The sequence below is a fragment of the Calonectris borealis genome, chromosome Z (assembly GCF_964195595.1).
Source record: "Calonectris borealis chromosome Z, bCalBor7.hap1.2, whole genome shotgun sequence".
NCBI classification, from domain to species: domain Eukaryota; kingdom Metazoa; phylum Chordata; class Aves; order Procellariiformes; family Procellariidae; genus Calonectris; species Calonectris borealis.
Window position 1 is genome coordinate 7,289,858 of NC_134352.1, and position 19,389 is coordinate 7,309,246.

At 38.2% G+C, this 19,389-nt stretch overlaps 1 protein-coding gene across 1 annotated transcript in view; it reads right to left on the reverse strand.

Annotated features, from left to right (window-relative positions):
* The window catches only part of ATG10 (autophagy related 10), a 93,260-nt gene that overhangs the window by 35,642 nt on the left and 38,229 nt on the right, over nucleotides 1–19,389 (reverse strand). The window contains exon 4 of the mRNA XM_075136815.1: nucleotides 5,083–5,209. Coding sequence (XP_074992916.1) covers nucleotides 5,083–5,209 — 127 coding nt within the window. The remainder of the gene's footprint in view (nucleotides 1–5,082; nucleotides 5,210–19,389) is intronic.

Below are 19,389 nucleotides of genomic sequence, written 5' to 3' on the forward strand. Positions count from 1 at the left end.
TGTGGGTCATGCCAGATTTACTGTACCTTTGTCTGAAGCTCCATGCCTGTAATGCCATCAGGCTGGCACATGACACATCATCAGCTCATCAGTACTAACCCAGGCTTTGTGAAACACAGACTCTTATACAAGTAACCTTACATCTACCCAGCAAGGAAGGCCAAAAGAACCTGGAAAGTAACCAGCGTAAGATTTTTGTTGAAAGAAAGGAGATAAAGGATGGGAGTCAAGACTTAAGTATGGGTTCTGTCTCTGTCATTAACTAACTGGGGTCTCAAATCAACCAGTTCATCTGCCTTAATAGTCAGGCAAGAACAACTACAGCCTTTCTATCACAAACTCATATTTTTATTATTTAAACTCTCTAGACTATAAAAAACTTTTCTGAGAAAAGCTTCTTAATGATCCACTTGGGGTTAACTCATTTATGTCACCACAAATAAGAAATAGTTAAAAGCAGATGGCTGAGTCCCCCCTCACAGCAGCAAGGTGTGGCATTAAGACAACATATGAGTTGCAGCTCCCAGCTGACTTGGCACCTTAATTTCTGCAAAGAGCAGAAATTCTTCAAGCATACAAATTTCACATACATTTTCAGAGAAAATTTTCAGGCTTCCAAAGTTGCTGTATTCTGCTTTCTTGTTGTTTACTGAGAGCGTTTAATAATTTCTTAAATTTCTAATTAAAGGTTATTTGATACTTTTGGTTAAATGGTGCACAAATTGTTTTGAGGCTTCATTCCAGCACAGTTTCCAAAGAAATATTAGGTTTTTGTACTCTTAAGAAACCATTGCCACAAAAGAAAAAACACCCTTACAGCTTAGGAGAATATCTGATTGTACATATTTATGTCCAAAGCCATGATAAAACGAGTTCATATGGGAGATGGTCTTAAGAGGAGCTGTTTTTCTGAAAAAGGACATAGTGGTTACATGCCTTTGAGTTCAGGGAGTAAGTCTATATTCTGGGAAGTGCATCAGTCAGGCCCAGTACTGTTATGAATACAGAAAGTCATGCCTTAAGGGTTGGAGGAAGTTACATTATCTTATGAGCTCCCTCATCTCTAACCACTGATTAGCATGTTTTTTATTGGCAGGGATCTATCTACATGTCAGAGAGCTAGACATATTCTGAGCAGGTCAACTTGAAAATCCCATTCCTTCTCTCTTTTTTAGAGGAGTTAGGCTGCAGTCCTTATTGACTCCCATTAGTCCTGCTCCTTCTTTTCAGTGCTTAGCCAGCATTCATGATTCTTCCTCTACCTTTGTAGGAAAAATAAGAAAAGAACTGTGAGACAAGCCATTATTTTCTTGACATGCAGGGTGATTCCTGAATAATGCCTGTGTCCACCTGTGATTGTGGTGCTGCTACCTCACTGTTGGTGCATGAATGTATGGCTTCAGACGATGACAGTTGAGGAAAAGACCAAAGTTCCTTGACATCTTAAAGACTAAGAAAAGGGGGAAAACTCTGCTGATTAAAGAAAGCTTAGTGGACCTAGCCCAGCCCATCTGGCTGATGCCAGCATTGAAGGGGAAGGCTAATTGCCTATACCATCTGTCTCTAAGAGGGCTAATTGCTGACATCAGATATCAGCAGGGATTCCTGCATTTCTTCAACTACCTATTTGGTAATCTCAGAAGCCATAGAAAGAAAGAAGGGCTCCCATTTCTGAAAGGTATGGCATGCATAAGACTGATTTTGGAGAAATGACACGTAGTTCTCTGAGACTTTGAGGTACTGAGGACCACTCAGGAGCCTTGAGCTCCTGACACAGGCTGTGACTTCAGTAGGTCTGAGTTTAGGAATATATGCCACTTGGGAAGTATCATGAGGTAGTGAAAAATGTTCATTACATATATATATATGTGTAGCCTAAAAATATCTTCTTGTATCCTATAATGTTCCCAAACATGTTTCTAGACAGAGTCACCACACTTAATCGTTATTTTCAGGTGAAGTATTTGCCCTTGCACAGAACAAGATCTTCCCTGAAAATCTATCCCCAGAGACTACCAAAAAGCTTAGATGTCTCTCAAAATGTTTTAGTTCTGTTGCAATTAAAATTTCAAACCCTTACCTTGCACTACCTTACATATCAAACTTCTCACCAAAAAAAGAGGTCTAAAGATGAATTCCAGAAAATAAATTATTTGATCCAATTTAGACAGCAGCAAGAATAAGGATACAATGCAACTTTTGTCCTTCTGCAGGACGAACTGATCTATAATGTTTGAGCACAATCGCTAGCAGAGAGGAGTGAAAACTGGATGCCCTCACTGACACAAGCTCCTGAAGATGCCAACCGCGCTGAATATGATAGGAAAATCTCCCCAGCAACTCTTTTGGAAGCCTTTATCCTAGCAGGGACTGCGAGAGACCAAGCTGTCAATGAAAACTGGACTCACATACAATGGGAGAAAGGCAGGATTTAATTGTTCTAGAAAAGTTTTTAAAAAGTCTATTTGGAAGAGCGCAGATTTGGACAGGCTGGCACCAGTTGCTATTATAACATACAAAGTGAGGAAGTGAATATTGCAAAACAAGCAAAACTACTTAGTCAGGTCGAACAGAAGAATTATTATTTCCTAGGCAGGCCTCGAGGTGTAATGGCCACTTAACATACTGCCAGAGAGGAAGCAGAGTTTTGAATTCAAACTCTGTGCCCTGCTGCTGGGGAAGGCAAGACAGGGCAGGGCTGTGGAAACACTGGAAGGATTATAGCTCACCTTCACCTCCTGCAACAAGCTTTAATTAACATGAGGATCAGTATGGACAGGATTCAAGGGAAACCATTAACAGCCCACAAGAGACTTGTGAGGAACCGATTCTGTTACTTAATCTACAAATAATGGTAGGAATTTAGACTGGGAAATTGATATAGGTCTCAGAAGAAGATTCTTCCCTGATTATTTCAGATGAGGAATGCAGTGAATATTACTAGTTGTCTGAGAAACAAGGTAAGGAGCCTATCACATGAAGACTATTACCTAAAAGGAAAAAAATCTCAGGGCATTACCTAGAGTTTTCCTCATACCAGGTTCAGGACAAGACAAAAGATACTTTGCTCAGATATCTCAAGCGCCTGTGAGTCACTATCATCTGCATGTTCCTGAAAACCCCTTCAGACCCCTTGGGACCTTCAGAGAGCGCGGCATAGGCAGGCAAATAACATGCAGGGATGACAGAATTTTTCATTTTCAAAAGTAAGCTATCCATAATTAAAATCAGAGAATACTAGCTGAAAACATTATTGGAAAAGTACTTATTGCCAGCATTTTGTATCCTTCTCTCTTCAAGAATCAGAGAATGTTAAATGTTAAAAGAGAATGTTAAATGCTGAAGAGAACCCAGATGACTTTAGGAATTATCTAAAAGTCGTCCTTGTTTTCCATTGTGAAAGGTTCCCATGAAGTGTTTTAAAGCATAATTGTACTTGTAGGAACAATTACAGCTTTGTACTGCAAGGGGAGCTGTTGGCACATAATACTACGATTGTGCATTAGCTCATCCACTAGCTTCTGTAATATCCACTTCCAGCTATAAGGAGTCATGTTTCAACACCTCCGATTCCCTGATGCTGACAAGCTAAACAACTTGTTTTGTCTCTGGGAGCTCTTCTCTGGTGATTAACTGCTTATGGTGAATACTAATTATATGAAAGTACAGTACAGTAGAAATAGTGTCCTATTTCCTCTACCTGCAGCTTCTCCATCCTCTTCTGTAGAGACAGTGCACTATTAATTCAGCTAAAACCAAGAAGATGACATTTTTCAGGACCACAAATAGGTTAATCTGTCTCTTATAGCAAAACTTTATCTTCCTGTCTGCACAATAAGTTTAAATGCAAAATACGGCACATTTGTAAATGTCTGTAATAATTCTAGAAATAAATTTGCAGCAGGATGTGTGCAAATGAGTTCTGTTGGTGGTAAAGGCAGAGCAATGTCCCCAATTCCCCATGTCCCAGTTTGAAAATTTACCCCAAATTATCCATTCCTGAAACTGCACCTCAGACTAAAATCTTTCCACCAGGGAGTCTATGAGAATTTGTTCTTCAATTTTAAATCTAAAGTGCCTTTTAAAACGCTAACACTGCAAAATTAGAAACCATTAAACAATATAAGGCAGAGAGTGATTAAATCTACCAAACACATTCAAAGCAGCTTAAGCTACTTTTTAATTAAAAACGAAAAGATATCACTGGCAACATTCAGACATCTTTATCTAGATAAAGTTAGAAGATTATTCAAAACACAAAAGATGCTGATGCTACCATACAGGAGGCTGAATGAAATGACTTGAAGATTTCAGTCCCTCCGCCCTAGGTACACAGTCTTCGGGCAGAGAGGAACAGAGCACAGCCAGTGCTGCAGTGTGATCACTCTATGTTTGCTGATTAAATAAGTGACACTAACAGCGGCCTTGGAGGGAGGCTGTGTGTTCCTCCTTCCTTCCTGACAGGATGGTGAGTGAAATCACAGCGGCTATAGCAGTTGAGTAATGGGTAACAAGATGTACATATCAGGGAGGAAGGATCAGTTAGTGTTTCAAGAGCCAGTTTTAATAGATAGAAAAAGGCAATACCTTACTGGTATTATTTTATTTTTTTAAGCAGCAAATTTAAACAGAAAACAGCGTTTAAAACACTTTTAAAGGTACATTTAGACCCCAGCCTTGTGGCTTGAATTCAGGCTCCAAAGAAACAGACACAGTTCTGCTGAAGCACTGTAATTATGTCCACTTATTTTGTAGCCAAATTCAAACCTGCAGCTTTAAGGTTTTGTATTCATTTAACGAAAAGAACAAGAAAAATGACCAGCAGTTTTAGTCAACCACAGGCAAGATGCCAGGAGCCAAAGATCAGCCTCCTTCAGGCTAACATGATATCATCTACTCCAAGGTCCTGAAGCTCTTTGTCGGGCGTATTACAAAATTTACTGGTGAACAGCCTCATCTCTTATTTTCTTATTACTTATGATCATTACTCTGTTCCTCAATTTAATATAAAATCTATGTTTTTAACATCTTCATCCCACATATTTTTATTCTTCCCTTTGTCTAACAGAAGATTGGTCTTACCTAAAGAGCATGCCCTAAAATAAAGCACAGGTACTTGGTAGCTGCTGGAGTACAAGACATGATATTCATAGCGAATCACTTCTTCTGTTGCACAAACTCCAGCTACTTGAGAATCATCCAAAGACTCCTAAAACAACAAATATGAACACAGTAATACATCAACTTTTGTATTTCTATCAAGGGAAAAGTAATTACTACTATTGTAATAAATTCAATAAATATACAGAACAGAAATAATGGCAATCACCCCTTTCATTTGAATTCCCAAAGGAATTTTTCAATACTAGCAAGAAAATGACTAAAGTCCAAAACCTACAAAGACATCTTACAGACTTACTTTCACAATCTGTGAACTATGTGTAAGCATTTGCAGAATTGAGGTCTTTCTAAGTGCAGGCTGCTTTTATAAGCAAAAGACACAAGCTCTCTAAAATCTTTATGGCACAATAACAGTTACAATAAGGTGACTACAGCTGCATATCTCCTCATTACCTTTAGTACAGGCCATTTTAAAAGTGTACCCTTAAATAATCCATTTTTGCTTGCCAAAAGACAAATCAATGTATCCATCAAAAATTCTCTGTTCTACTTTCTTTAAAGGCTTTTTGCCAGAGGTTGTTTTTGCAAATAATACTTCCAAAACTGAGACAATTTTTTCCTGTTAATGTATATTTCAGGTGTAAAATAAGTAAAGTTTATTGTAGATTTGAAATAAACCAGAAGAGATGGAACTTACTGCATTGACATATACCCCAGTTGCAGCATAAATTTCCTAACATTTCAAATTAATATTCAAACAGTGCTAAGCCCCCAGTTGTTTTGACTTTTCTAAAAATTGTCGATACTCAACATCTCTGAAAATTGAACCATTAAATTAATAATGCCATTAAGATTAAATGTTAGAACAAACTTTCCAAGAAGACACTATGGGTGTGGACTTGTTCGGTTTTCAAACCCCCAAATTTACGTGCATGAACTAAGCAACCATAATGCCCCACAGGTTGGGTGTGCATTTCATAACTTGACTATTGCCAAGCAACTGTGAATATTGGCTTACTGTCTCTGTCCAAGCAAAATAAAAAAGACTGAACCGAAAAGAAGAACCAGCATCCTTTGAACACCATGCTGGTTCAACACACAAGAAATTTAAAGCTATTTTGCATTTTTCTTTCATATCCTTAACTCAGCCATGAATCAATCTATGAAGAGATATAAGAACTGATAAACTATAACAGTAATGACACACAAAATACTTCTGAATTTTTTTGATAGCCCACATAAAAGTGATTTTCCCCAAATTTAGTGTATTAGATAATCAGATGCTGCTGAGGCACATGGATAGAAGATCACAAATGGAGAGCCCAGACCTTGGGAAGCTACATTTCAAGGTACTGTAAATACATTTTTGGACATTAAATGAGAAAATTATAGATGCTTACAGAACAGAAGGTTTCTGGGAAATTATGAACAGCTGTAGGAATGGTTGATTTTAGCTTATCAGGAAACAGATATCTAAAGCACCGAAAGGGAACATTAAAGAAAGTGCTCTCTGTGTTAACCTACTTTTAAAAACTGTATGTGAAGGGATACTAAAGACAACATGCCAGAAGGGACAATGATGATTACTGTATCTGACTTCACGGGCCAGGTAAAGTTAGGTATGCTATGCCCCGTTCCCCTGTAAATGTGTAACAGACTAAGAAGGCAAGTTCTTTTCCTCCTCACACGTCATACCCTCTGTTCAGATGTGAAATACAGATTAAAAAAAAAAGTATCTCGAGGAAAATAGAAATTTCTTCTCTATAGTAAGCTGAACTTTCTTTAAAATGGATCAATTTTCAATGCTTTAGTGAGAATAGTAAAAGAAAGAACAGCAGCAGCATGTGGTAAAAGAAAACAAAAAACAACTACAGACTGGCTTTCAAGTTTGTAGCAGTGGGAAAGAGGAAGAGTCCATATTCAGAACTGAATCTACATTGGAATTGACCATTAAAAATTTTGGATTGAACCAAAATTAATTGACAATTAAAATTTCGGATCAACCTTCTGGAATCAAAATCATACTGCTTTACAGACGTTAATGTTTCATCAGATATTATGGCCTTGCCTATTGCTTAGTCACTAGTTTACCTTGCCCTAAAAAAATACTTCTCTGGAAATGGCAAGACTACCTGTTCATGGCAAGACTACTGTTCATGTATTAAACACTATTATTCTAGAAAAAAGCTGTATGTATACACATAACTCTCTCTCCTGCTTTCTGTATATAAGAGTAAAATGACTGTATACCCTCACATAAATACCGATACCTAATTTGTGACAATTTTAGACTGAATGATAAAGAAGCCATATTCTTTATTACCTGCAAATACTTAGGAAAAGTAGTAAGTTAATACTCACTCAAAAATGGAATTCTCAAACCTGTATGCCCCTAGGGAAAACATGCTTTATAAAAACCCTACTTACTATCTCAGAAAGTTATAAATTAAGTTAGGAACAACTTCATCATTAAGAATTCAACCTACTGGGTTAGCACAGATTTCAGCCAGTAAGCAACTTCTATCTTCATTTTCTGGATTAGGAAAAGGAAAGCAAAGGAGAGACTTTCCAATTTCATTGTTCCTTGAGATGGCCACTGAGAAATCTTAAGAATTTCTGCCATTACCAGACAGATATTAGACAGTGAGATACTTCCCAAAACATCCTATTACTTCCAGAGAAAGGTGATTTTATCCAAAAGTGTCCTTCCCAGAAGATGTACACAGTTTGATGGCAGGAGAGGCAGCAGAGAAGGGAAGAAGGCAGCTTTAATGCTTTACTCTTTTGGAGAGCAGAGTATTTTTTGACACATTTATTTTGCATTATCCTGAATTTTTTTGACTGATAGTTTAGGCAGTTTCTGAAATCAAGCATTCAGCTGAATACAAAGCTCGGAGAAGCTTTGAAACTGACATTCTTCTGCTCTGTAACAAGACAGACTTAGGTCTACTACAAAGTTTCTATACTTACTCAAAGTAAGTTTCTGATACTCAAATCTCTTTTTCTGCTGTTTCTAGTGACAAGTGGGCACATTGTATTTGTGATCTGCATACAAAGGCAGATAGCTGAATCCTTCTTAGGGCTACGTCTAATCCCCTTTCCTTTCGGTAAACAGCAGTTTCAAGACTTTTTACATAAAAAGATACAGCATTGATGTGTAATCTTGTACTTTACAGTCTCTGTAAGTACAAAACACAGTATTTATGCAGGGAAAGTACATTTTGGAGCCTAAAAGTTTTGATGGTATCTCTCTAGCTGATGAGATGAACTTTGCTGATGAGATGAATAAAATGAGTACAGTCATTTTAGGCAATATTTGGAACATCTAAAAACCTATGCATGGCTGAATAAAGCTATGGAGCCTCAGAGAGTTTTATATCAGCCCAAAAGAAGAGATTTATTTCTCACTCTTTAACCAACTACTGATAAAACCATAATATAAAACACAGGTGTAACTTATTAAAAAAAAAACAACACAGAATTTTATTTTTATATATGTAATATAATAGTCTATTTAAATTTTTTCTTCAAGTAATTGTTCTACTTTCCTTTTTTATGTATACTGTTGTTCTCTATCTCTTTTTGGGCTAATGCTAAATTTTAGTTATTGTAATAGACAATATCGAAATAAATTTTAACTTCGGAAGATTTCGTAACTGCTGCAAAACATTCATACATGTACACACATCACAAAACAAATTCATAATTTTGCTTAGATCTTGTAAAGACAAAACAAACATACTTGCATTAAAAAAAATTAAAAAGTTATCAAAAAAAGGGTTTTGACCAAATTGCAATCATTAAAAATGCTATGAAGTAATTTGATTTCTCAAGTTTTTATTTCTGCTTTGCAAGTTTGCTTGCATGCTTGTCATGTTTCAAGTCAAAACTGTGAATCCAGGACTCACTGACTGTTTCCGAAGCAAATTGGGAAGTTGTCATCAGGAAGCATCTGCTCCTCTATTGCTTTCATGTAAAATCATTCTCGTGCTATCATAAAGGACTATTGAGCAGATGTTTAAAAGCAATGTATGTATTAGAAAAAAGATAAGCAGCAACTACCTAATCAATTATATTAGTTCCATCATAAATGAATTATCACTAAATTTAATTGATACAAAATTGTTCTCAACCTTTAAGGATCCCCTAAACAAATTAAGTTGATTTGTTCCTTTTAAAATGCTAAATTACTTAAATCAATAGATAAGAAATGTCATTCTGAAGGCAAAATAATGTATTTGTACTATTTTTATTCCTCCTGATGAAGAAGGCAAGTTAAAAGCCCCTGGTAACAAGTTAATTTGACAGGAGGAGAGAGTTAATAGCGTGTTTTGATACTCTTCAGCAGTAACTACGCTCCGCAGACTGAAGAGCAGCAGGACGGTATGGGTTAAGGCAGGTCACCTTTGGAGGGAGGGCTCCAAAGGACAGGGAAGGGCGAGGGAAGTGACAGACAGGGTAAACTGAGAAGGTGACAGAATGACCTGATAAAAAAGGGATTTTTCTCTGCTAACACCAAACATTTCCCTCTCTCCACCTCACCCGCAGAGGCCGGCTGAGCCAGCCTTCCTTGCTCAGCCCAAATTCCCTTTGAAATGCAGAAGCAGGCCCTAATGCCCTTTTTTGGGGAAAAGCTAAGAGAAGTGGTTTAAAGAACAGCAGGAACATTTCTCCTGGATCTCAAGTCACTGCTGCCTTTCTCCCAATTCCCATGTTCCTCATCTCTTTTTTCTCGCTGTCTTGACCTCTATTTCCTCCTGCTGCAGGCCAGCCTCCTGGGAAATTCTCCTGCAGGAGCATGGCAGGATTGGGCTGCAAGCAGGAAAGGGAGGAAGAGGTGACGCAGGCACAGTTACTGGTACTGCTAGTTTCGTTGCGAGGGGGGGGAAAAGGAGATGGAATCCAGATTAGTAAGCAAATCTGATTTCATTGCTTGGAATACATTTACACTTAATTTCATTTCAGCCTCTAAAGTTGAAAACAAATGTGTCACTGTCTCTCCAGCACAGTGTTTCTCTTTCTTCAGAGACGACTGTGAGCTACCGTGTGAAACACAAGAGCTTTCAGGGAGCAGCTTCCCTCCCCGTTCAACACTTTCCCTTTGGCAAACAGGGAGATCTGAACATGAAAACTCAATGGTAGGACAATGTTCATCAGATAGAATTAAAACAGAGCTTAATGTGGAGGGTGCGGCAGTGTGGTGAGATTGTATCTGCGCTCTTTATTCTTCCTCCTGGGTGTTCTCCACTTTTATTTGAACCGTGTCTCACTTTTTTGCCTGCAGCCCCCACAGGTCTAGTCTCTGCAGGTCATTTTGCTGCCGGTTTTTGTCCCTCCTGTGCAGAGTCTCAAGTCATCCCCCACCCTTCCACAGACCTCGAATCTCCGGATCCCATCCTCCCTTTCCCTTCCATACTGAAAACGCAGTCTGGAGTCGCAGTGGTCAGCTTGGTAGCCGTGGTCGGAGGGGAGAGTGGGATCTCCAGGCAGCAGCCCACCTCACGCCCCCACGACCAGCTCGGGTCGTCTCCGTAAGCTGGAGGATGGCAGAAGACTGAGTGAAGGCTGAGCTGCCAGTACACCCGGTGCCTGGATTGAAATCTCAAAATGAAGTATTACTTGAAAATTGCAAGGAGGCCTAGAAAACGAAAAAAATCTCCTTGCAAAACTAAACATGCTGAGGAAAAAAAACCCAACAAACCAAGACTTGCAAGAACCTCAAAACCATCCTAGCACATGGGGTTTTTTGTTTTAATACAGTAGGAGAATTGCAGTTTGCATTAAGTGATTGTCAGTATGTTCTATTCACTATTAAATATTCATACTATGCTAAAATTTATAGGCTCTAATCAAACTTACCCCACTGTATCATGGCCTGTAAAAATACGTAAAAATGTGGACATCTTCCTGAATAATTTAAGTGTAGGACGAATGGTGTACAAATGTCTTTGCCACCAGTTGCAGTATTTTCACATACATAAATAAATTGCTCTTTTATGTGAAGTATATATGGGGAAACCAACAACCTCCATGTGTTTCCCAGTGCCGCCATCATTAGTGACAGATGAGGCAATACGAGGATAACAAAAGAGCTCTAAAGAATAACAAAGTTACCTTACGGATTTATTTTCTGTAGGCAGCTACAAAATCCTCCCCACCGCCTTGGATTTCTTCAAATTCAGTTAGCCAAGTGGAGAACCTGGTTAAATACTGCTCCTCAAGAAGAGAGAAAGAAAGCGGCCCTTAAATTAGTCGGTGATGTTACTAAATGCTATGTCCCAAGAGCCTTCTTTTGGAAGATGCAACTACCTTGAAAAGGCACTATGCCACCAATGGAAAAACTCAGAGGTGAGTTAATGTAAACAGGCAATGGATTCCTACAGGCACACAGATCCCTGAAAAACTTCACTTCCCGAACGAAAATCTTCTGACTGCAAGTCAGCCTCCTGACCATGACACTGTTAAAGCATCCAGTCAGTATTCGAATGACTGTTTTTTCCCTAAAAAATATAGGTTACTAACAAAAAAACCCCACAGCCTTTTGTCATTCAAGGCACACCGAAAGACCAAAACCAAGACTTCCACCCCAAAAAGACACAGCACATAAAACTGCAGTAGTCCCTCATGCATTAACAATCACTTCTAATGGTTGGAAATTAGATTTGTCTTTTGATTGCTTTAAAACCGCTATCACAAGTGAAAGCAAAATCTATTCAAGCAAAAGAAGCAACGGACCATGAAAACAGAACAGTTGTGAACTTTTTCTTCACATAAAGGTGGGGGGTTCTTTCAAAATCACTCTTCACTCTTCCTGGGTTCTCACTTATAAAATGCAGAATTTGGTGGTTTCTTTCCTCCGCCAGAAGAAACGTCTTCTCTTTTTTATGTAGGAAATCCAAGAATCCGTTCTGAGCAGGGCTGAAGCACTGAGACACGGTACGTTAAAAAACCTCTTCTGGTGGAAACTACAGTTTAGACCCAGCGAAGCCAGGAAACGAGGCAAGGTAATCAAAGGAGCGGGAGAGACATGGCCCACCTGCTGAGGGACAATGGACCAACTTAGACTATTCAAAATTCTTAAAAGAAGGGTGGACGCAAAGCTACGGACACACACTTTGCAGAAGAACAGGGCAACCTCATCTGTAAGCTGTGAGGTTGCATTTACTCCGCTACCTCCAACTTTTTTTATTCTTTATCAATATTATTCCCTGGAATTAGGCATTTACAGCAGTCCTTCTTTCTAATTATGGTGAGATAAGAAGCAATGAGAGATGGTGGTACCTGCACCTCCTCTTTTTCCCCTCTAGCCTTTCTGTAAGAAAAGTCATGCCGGACAGATAAGGTATAGAGACCACTCTGCATATGTCCCTCTGCAGGGAGAGAAACTCCAGCCTCTTCTTCTGAGTATTGCAAACACCAGCCCAACGTCCTTTCCTCTGTCTCATCCAACGTATGCTTAATTATTCCATATGAAGCAGAACAGCTTCCACAATACCTTAACACCCAATGAGTCAGGCACTTTCAAAGCAGCTTCCAGCCCCTCTGCCAAAGGAGAGAACCGAAATCAGGATCGCCTGTAGTCCCCTCAAACTGCAGGGCAATACAGGACAACCAGCATCTCCTCTGGCCATCTTTTGCAGGGCACATTTTGGCACTTGGTGCTTAGAAGCCTTGCTAGATCCAGTCCTGAGGGCAAGGAAGTTCATGGCATGACCAACCTGGGATTAGACTCCCAGGGCCCCAGGTACATCCCAGGTTAAGGGGCACATGAGAAAGGTTTCTTCCAGACCAAATTTTGGCCAGAGTTGCCAAGTGCATCCATGTCCTTTGGTGGATATAACCTCTAGTGATTTAGATCTATGAATTTTCCTACTCTAGGATTAAAAGAAAATTATGTTTAATAGAAAGTTTTGGAATTTCATTCACAAGACTTCGTAAAAAAACAGGCCAGTCCTCAACAGTGCTACCGTATAAGAACAAGCTACGCATATACACAGAGGTGCACAGAGTTTTCAAGGCTCATGAAAAACAGATAAAGGAGGTATAAATACATATTGTTGCAGTTAGTTTGCAATAATTGTTAGAGCAAAAAAATTGAAATTCACACACAAGCGAAGTTTTATATCATTGAATTTTATCCAGACAAACATAAACCAAATTGCAGTATTTTCCCATTATTTTTGTCATTATCTTGCATTTGTACAAATTGGAAAAAGTTACTACTTCAAGGTTAAGCACTATTTCACAAGATTATTGCTTTTTGAACTGAAGTGCTGCCAGGACTGGGCTCTGTGCTTCATAATAATATGCTTTATAATAGGCAAAAAGAAAAAAAAATTGCTACACTAGAAGACAAAGGTAGCAGTTCAGCTGTATTTTAGGTCAGTTTTATTTTTTTAGAACAAGGATTATTATTTCTGCTTTGAGAATCTCAGCAGCAACCCAGTTTTGGCCACGCTTAATTCAGTGGGGAGACTAACAGCAAATGCCTACAAACCTTTACTTTTTAGAAGACAAACTCAAATCCTCATTAATTTCTCAAATGGGAAACTGTATGAAAATGGTGCCACAACTGACAGACAGTCATGCGAGCAACAAAGTTACAGACAGAAATGCTCAAATGGTCACAAAATCTGGCATTACAAAACCAAGAAATTTGAAGTTAAGGGTTACAATTAAAAGCGGCTGAAGGGGAAGTTCTGGAGTCGCCGGCTGTGCTACGGGCTTGGCCGCCACGGTGGGGCCAGGCGAGCGCTCCAGGGAGGCTTGCCTGCACTGAGCCTACCCAGGACACCGCAGGAGAAAGGCCGTGTCACTGGGACAGCGACTTACTGCGATAAGCACAGCAGTTGCATGCTGCCTAGTTGAAAAAGGGAACAGTATCCGATTAAGTTAATATCTGTCAAAATGATACAACTTAAAAGTTACCTGAGATGCTAATCTAAGCTTGGCCACAGCCTATATTATATAAGCCCAACAATTAGAAACAATAATCATAAACAATGTAGCTTAATTACAACCAGTTTATTTGAATATGAGAGATCCAATTAAATTAACTATACATTAAGGCTAAAGCACATATATTATTTTCTTATTAAGATAACAGGAAGAGAAAATTAAAATATAATTATCTATTTCAAATTCAAAATAATCTTAATTCAAAAATTTTAACTATCACTCAAAATAATTAAAATAATTATTAATTTCCTTGTAAATACTTAAAAAACGAAATCTGAATTTGTTGCTACACTTTAATAAAACTAGTAGCATATTAGGATCCAGTGATGTTTTCTTTTTGGAAACGTATAGATATAACAAACATATTTTTTATGGAACAGGGCCAGACCCTACCAAGTCAAATAAGTTCAGCTTTTGCTTGCTCTGAAAAACTGTTTATTTTATTAATATATGATGTAATGCAGATGTACTTATTTTCTAGTCTCTAATCACTGTTACAGAGGAAATGCAAAGCTATGAATTCAGATTTGAGCAGGTCAAAATCCCTTCAGTTCATTTTCAAACAAAATACTCTGTAAGAATATTGTAAGTATTAATAAATACAATGTTATCAAACATCATTGATCACAACCAGCCCAAATGTATATTGGAGACATTCATAGTGGCTGGAAAGAAAGTACTGAATGACTTCTTTTATTAATGGGATCTCAAATGAAAACTGCCATGCTGTATTACATGATACTATGAATTTCTGGGAATTCAATACATAATAGATCTCAATGCAAATTTAACTGCTAGCAAGCTTTACAAAGAAGTAATTTGTAGTTTGACAAAATGCAGCTAAAATTCACAAAATTCAAATGAGAAGACACAATGCAATACATTCTTGCAATTAAAAATTGCCTGTTAAGGCATTATCTAACAACAAAGATAGCTACACTACATTCCTATGGCTGAATGATATGGTTAGGAGACTTCTATGGAAAAATAAAGAAAATACAGAAGTAGAAAAGAAACTCAGATATAGTAATACATCACCAAGAGTTTTGTACAACTCAATACAACTGCACCTTGGAGCCAGCTATACTCCAAAACCAAGAATTTGGAATTTGCTTTACAATTCTTTAAAGCCAAGTAGAAAATTTGTATGAATTATTTACGTTTCTGTCTGGAATGAATCTTCTAACAGTCTCCATTTTAATGCAAACTTATTTGACAAGAAAGCCCAGTACAGAATAAGGAATACCCAAATATTTCCACCGCAGTATATGGCGGAAAACACCTGTAATGGTCAACAATATTACATAAATACAATGACCAGACAACACCACTGTAGCAAAAGTTTTACAAAAATCAAAAAATGGTGCACACTGTACATAGCTACACTTGGCCAAGCTCATGTATAGTGTTACTACAGAAATTTTACACAGATGCAAAATCCACATAATGAGTGAGCTATTAAATGCATTAATTTATCTCATTTTAGAGAATTCTTCCTGTAGTTGAATTGCTCAGTACGAGGTGAAGGAGGGACCTGAAGAGATCGTTCTGTATACAACTGTTCAACAAGCGTATCTAAATTTTCCTTCAAATTTTATAAATAATCTATGTAAAATACTTCAAGCAATTAGCAAATTGTTCCAAAAAAATGTTCAATTTTTTTCTTTTTTGGGAGCAGCATAAAACTTGAGAAGGAAAAGGAGAGCTGCATTCACCCATTTTGCACAGTTCCTCCTTCTGCGTGGGGAAACTCGAAGGCACACTTCTCCCCCCTCTGAAAAGCACTTCAGACACCGAGCCACAAAGCACTCGAGGTGACACCGCTCCTGTTCCACTTGGTACGAGTCACCAAACGTGCTCTGGAGCAGAGAACAGAGCCCAGGTACTCCAGGGCCTCGGTGAACGACACCACGCTGTACTAGCCTCCGCAGGTGATTTTTGTGTTCAGAGGGCACAAAGCGTGAGAGGCTCCACAGCCCCAACTTCCTTGACCGTATCAGAAAGCGATTTGCTCAGTATCCCATGGGATCAGAGACACAGGATCCAAGAAGTAAGGAAAGAGCTAGTAATTGTATACGTGTGCAGAGAAAGAGCCAGAACGTCGCTTCGACTGTTTCCTACATTTTATCTGCTCTCACTTCCCTCAAAAGCTACTCCACCTCTACTGGAGTTAATTTATTCCTTCAATTTGATTAAGGTATCTCAGGGACCATTTCATATATTCGTCCCTATTTACAACTAACTGAAATCATAGCTAAGACGATGAAGTATTTAATTGGTTAAATTGCTCTTGCTTTTCAAAACTGAAATATTCCAAGTGTCCCGAAGGCATTTAATTCCAAAACAGGAAGCCAAAGAGGAGAGCACTCAGTAATTCTAATCATGTGCTGATCTCTTGGAAAGTATTTTCCTAAACATTTGCTGAAAGAACCTTTTATTGTACTGCGTGCTGCTGCATGTACCCCAACTAGGGTCCCACAGAAACAGCAAGATATTTACTACTTAAATTTTTCCTGGTTATGTAAAGGAATCAATCTAGAATCAACTAAGAGCATGCTTTCCTAAATATTAAACTTCAGTCACGTGCAAAACAAAGGATATAGAAGAAGAAAAAGCAACTAAAAATACATTAAATATATTTTTAACATCCTATATGACAACTTTATTCATAAGGCAGAGGATATGAATGGTAGTGCTGCACCAAAATCAAAGACACAATTTAATTGATTTTTTCTTAAATTCTGTTTATAAGTTTCTGCAACTCAACTGCAATCCTTGAAGGAATAATTTTAGTATAAAGGCCTGGTGTCCATATGATATTTCAAACAGTACTGCTGAGGTCCCTTTTCCACTATGTATCAGGTAAAGGAGGACCTCTGCATTTTTTACTTTGCTGAGTCTGGAAGTAATATGGGAGCAGATCAAGAATTTATGGCTGTAGGAATCAGTTCCCAAGTACCAGGATCTTTCATATGTTGAATTCTACAGGACTGTATGCAGTTTATAGAAAAAAGGCAAATGTTGGCAAACGTGTATGTTTTCACAAATGTTTACACACCTATGCACAGCGTGAGTGTAGATACATAGATTTTTTTTTTATAGCAGACGGTAGTTTTTTCCCAAAGCACTCGTCACCTCGTTCAGCACACAGGACAGAGAGTCAGCAGCAGTACCATATTTTTGATTCTTGTCACTTGATAAGTGACTTCCAATCCCCGGATGGAGACAAAGCGTGGGAAACTCCACTGCGTGTCCCTCATACTTGGACAAACCATAAATCCGCATTTCTACAGAAATGACTCACAGACAACTGCACCAGGCAGAGGAAAATGCTCAAAGAAAAGAAGGTTTCATGGAACTTTCGGTGGATTTTGTGATTCTTCGGGATTTGGCTTTTCAAGGGAAGGAAGGTGGAGGCATAATATCATGGTGTTGACCAGCGGACGACTTTCCGATTAACTTTGGAAGGTTTGGGGATGTTTCGTCGTTGGTAGGCATTCACACTTCTCTCCACAAAAAGACATCATTTGAGCATGGGTCACTCATGCTTACAGTCATGTCTAGTACAGTTAGTAAGTGTTTTAAAACCAGAAATTGGGAGAAAAGTGTTGTGAAAGATTTGACTGTAATCCAAACAGAGAATAAAACCGTAAGTGAAGAAATAGTAAAATATAAATAAAAATTTATTAAAAAAAAATAGTGCTGGAAACATCACTAGCGGAGAGGAAGTATGATCCTTGAGACTAGTGTTCAGAGTTAGTGAAAGGGCTGTATTTGAGTTATACAGGAGACGGGGAGAGGTCAAGGGAGGCGTTCACAGTGTCGGTATACTGATTCAAGAACTCTGGCAACACGGGAAGAACCAGAGACTTCTGGTGGACGACTGGTGCAAGACTTGGAGGAAAATATTACAGTAGTTTCCCCCTTTGAGAGAAAATGCCTTCAGTGCCTACATCCTGCTGTGAATGCTGCAGAGAAAAACAAGTAACGCAGATGAAGATACCTCAGCTTGGGTCAAAAATCATCTGGGGGAAGAATTATAAAAATAGGGTCTATAAAAGTACAAACAAGACCAACAGGATTTTATTTGGATAGAAATCTCTCAAGGTACTCCCAGGACCTGCAGGAGACGATGTTTTTTAATATTGGCAAAACTCACTTTTTCTTAGATGCAATACTTGAATTATTTCTTCATCAAAAAGTCACTGAATTAACAAAGGAATATTTTTATGTGGATTAACAAAGTTTCAAGATGATTACTGGATAGTTGCTTATGTAAAATAAATCTGACTCAAAGATTTCAATCACATAAGTACAAACAAATACAGAAAGATAGATGCATACATGATATTAAGCTTATTTGACTGTTCTGTCATGCTCAAACTCTCAAAAACAACCAATTGCAAGACTGCAAATCAGGTGGGAATCTCTCCACCATCAGACTGGCAGAGATCATTGAAATTTTAATGCCTTGGACAGAAGATCAGAGTGAGCTCTGCTTTCTAGGATCAGGTAGGAATTTTACAAATTAAAGAAGTAGCTGTTGGTATTTTACAACAGATCTTTGTATGATGAACTGAGAAATGTGTTTTGGCCTGCAATATGCAGATGATCACAGAACAGGTATTTTATGGATCCTCCTGTACTGAGTACCTGTTGAGAGATATCTATGTTGAGATTTTTTTAAATATTTGAGAAATTAAGGGAGATAATGAGTTAAAGAAGCCATATTAAAAAATGAAGGACTGGAATTTGGAAAAAGGCTTAAATTTATTTAAATCGGAGATACAGAAACTGCCTAAAATTTACACCCTGAACCACTGAAAAACCCTCACTGTAGGGTAAAGCTCAGACTTAACTGAGTGAATAATTACCTCAGAAACGATACCAAGAGTATGCAAAAAAAACCTTACAGAGAATATAAAAGAGGAATGGCAAGCAAAAAAAGCTACATCTTGAAGTCTAAGTTAAAAGGAGAAAGTGAGAACTGCCAAAATTCAAGCTGGATTTATACTTATAAATAGCAAAAGGCTCACCAGACATGAGTAGAAGAAAAACAAAGAAAAAAAGTGGTGCAAAAATGTAGTAAGACCGAGTTCAAATTAAAAATAACAAAGGAACGGCCCCAAGCCTGATTTCAGATTTTGTCTCAGTGCCCAGTATGCACATTCAGAGCGCTAAGGTAGAAGATGGGAGCACAATATAATGGTTACTGAGGATGAGAGTACATTCATCCCATGACAGATGACCAAGACATATCTTGGTCAGTGGCAGGAAAGCCGAGAAGGGGGATGGGAACAAGTCTAAAAG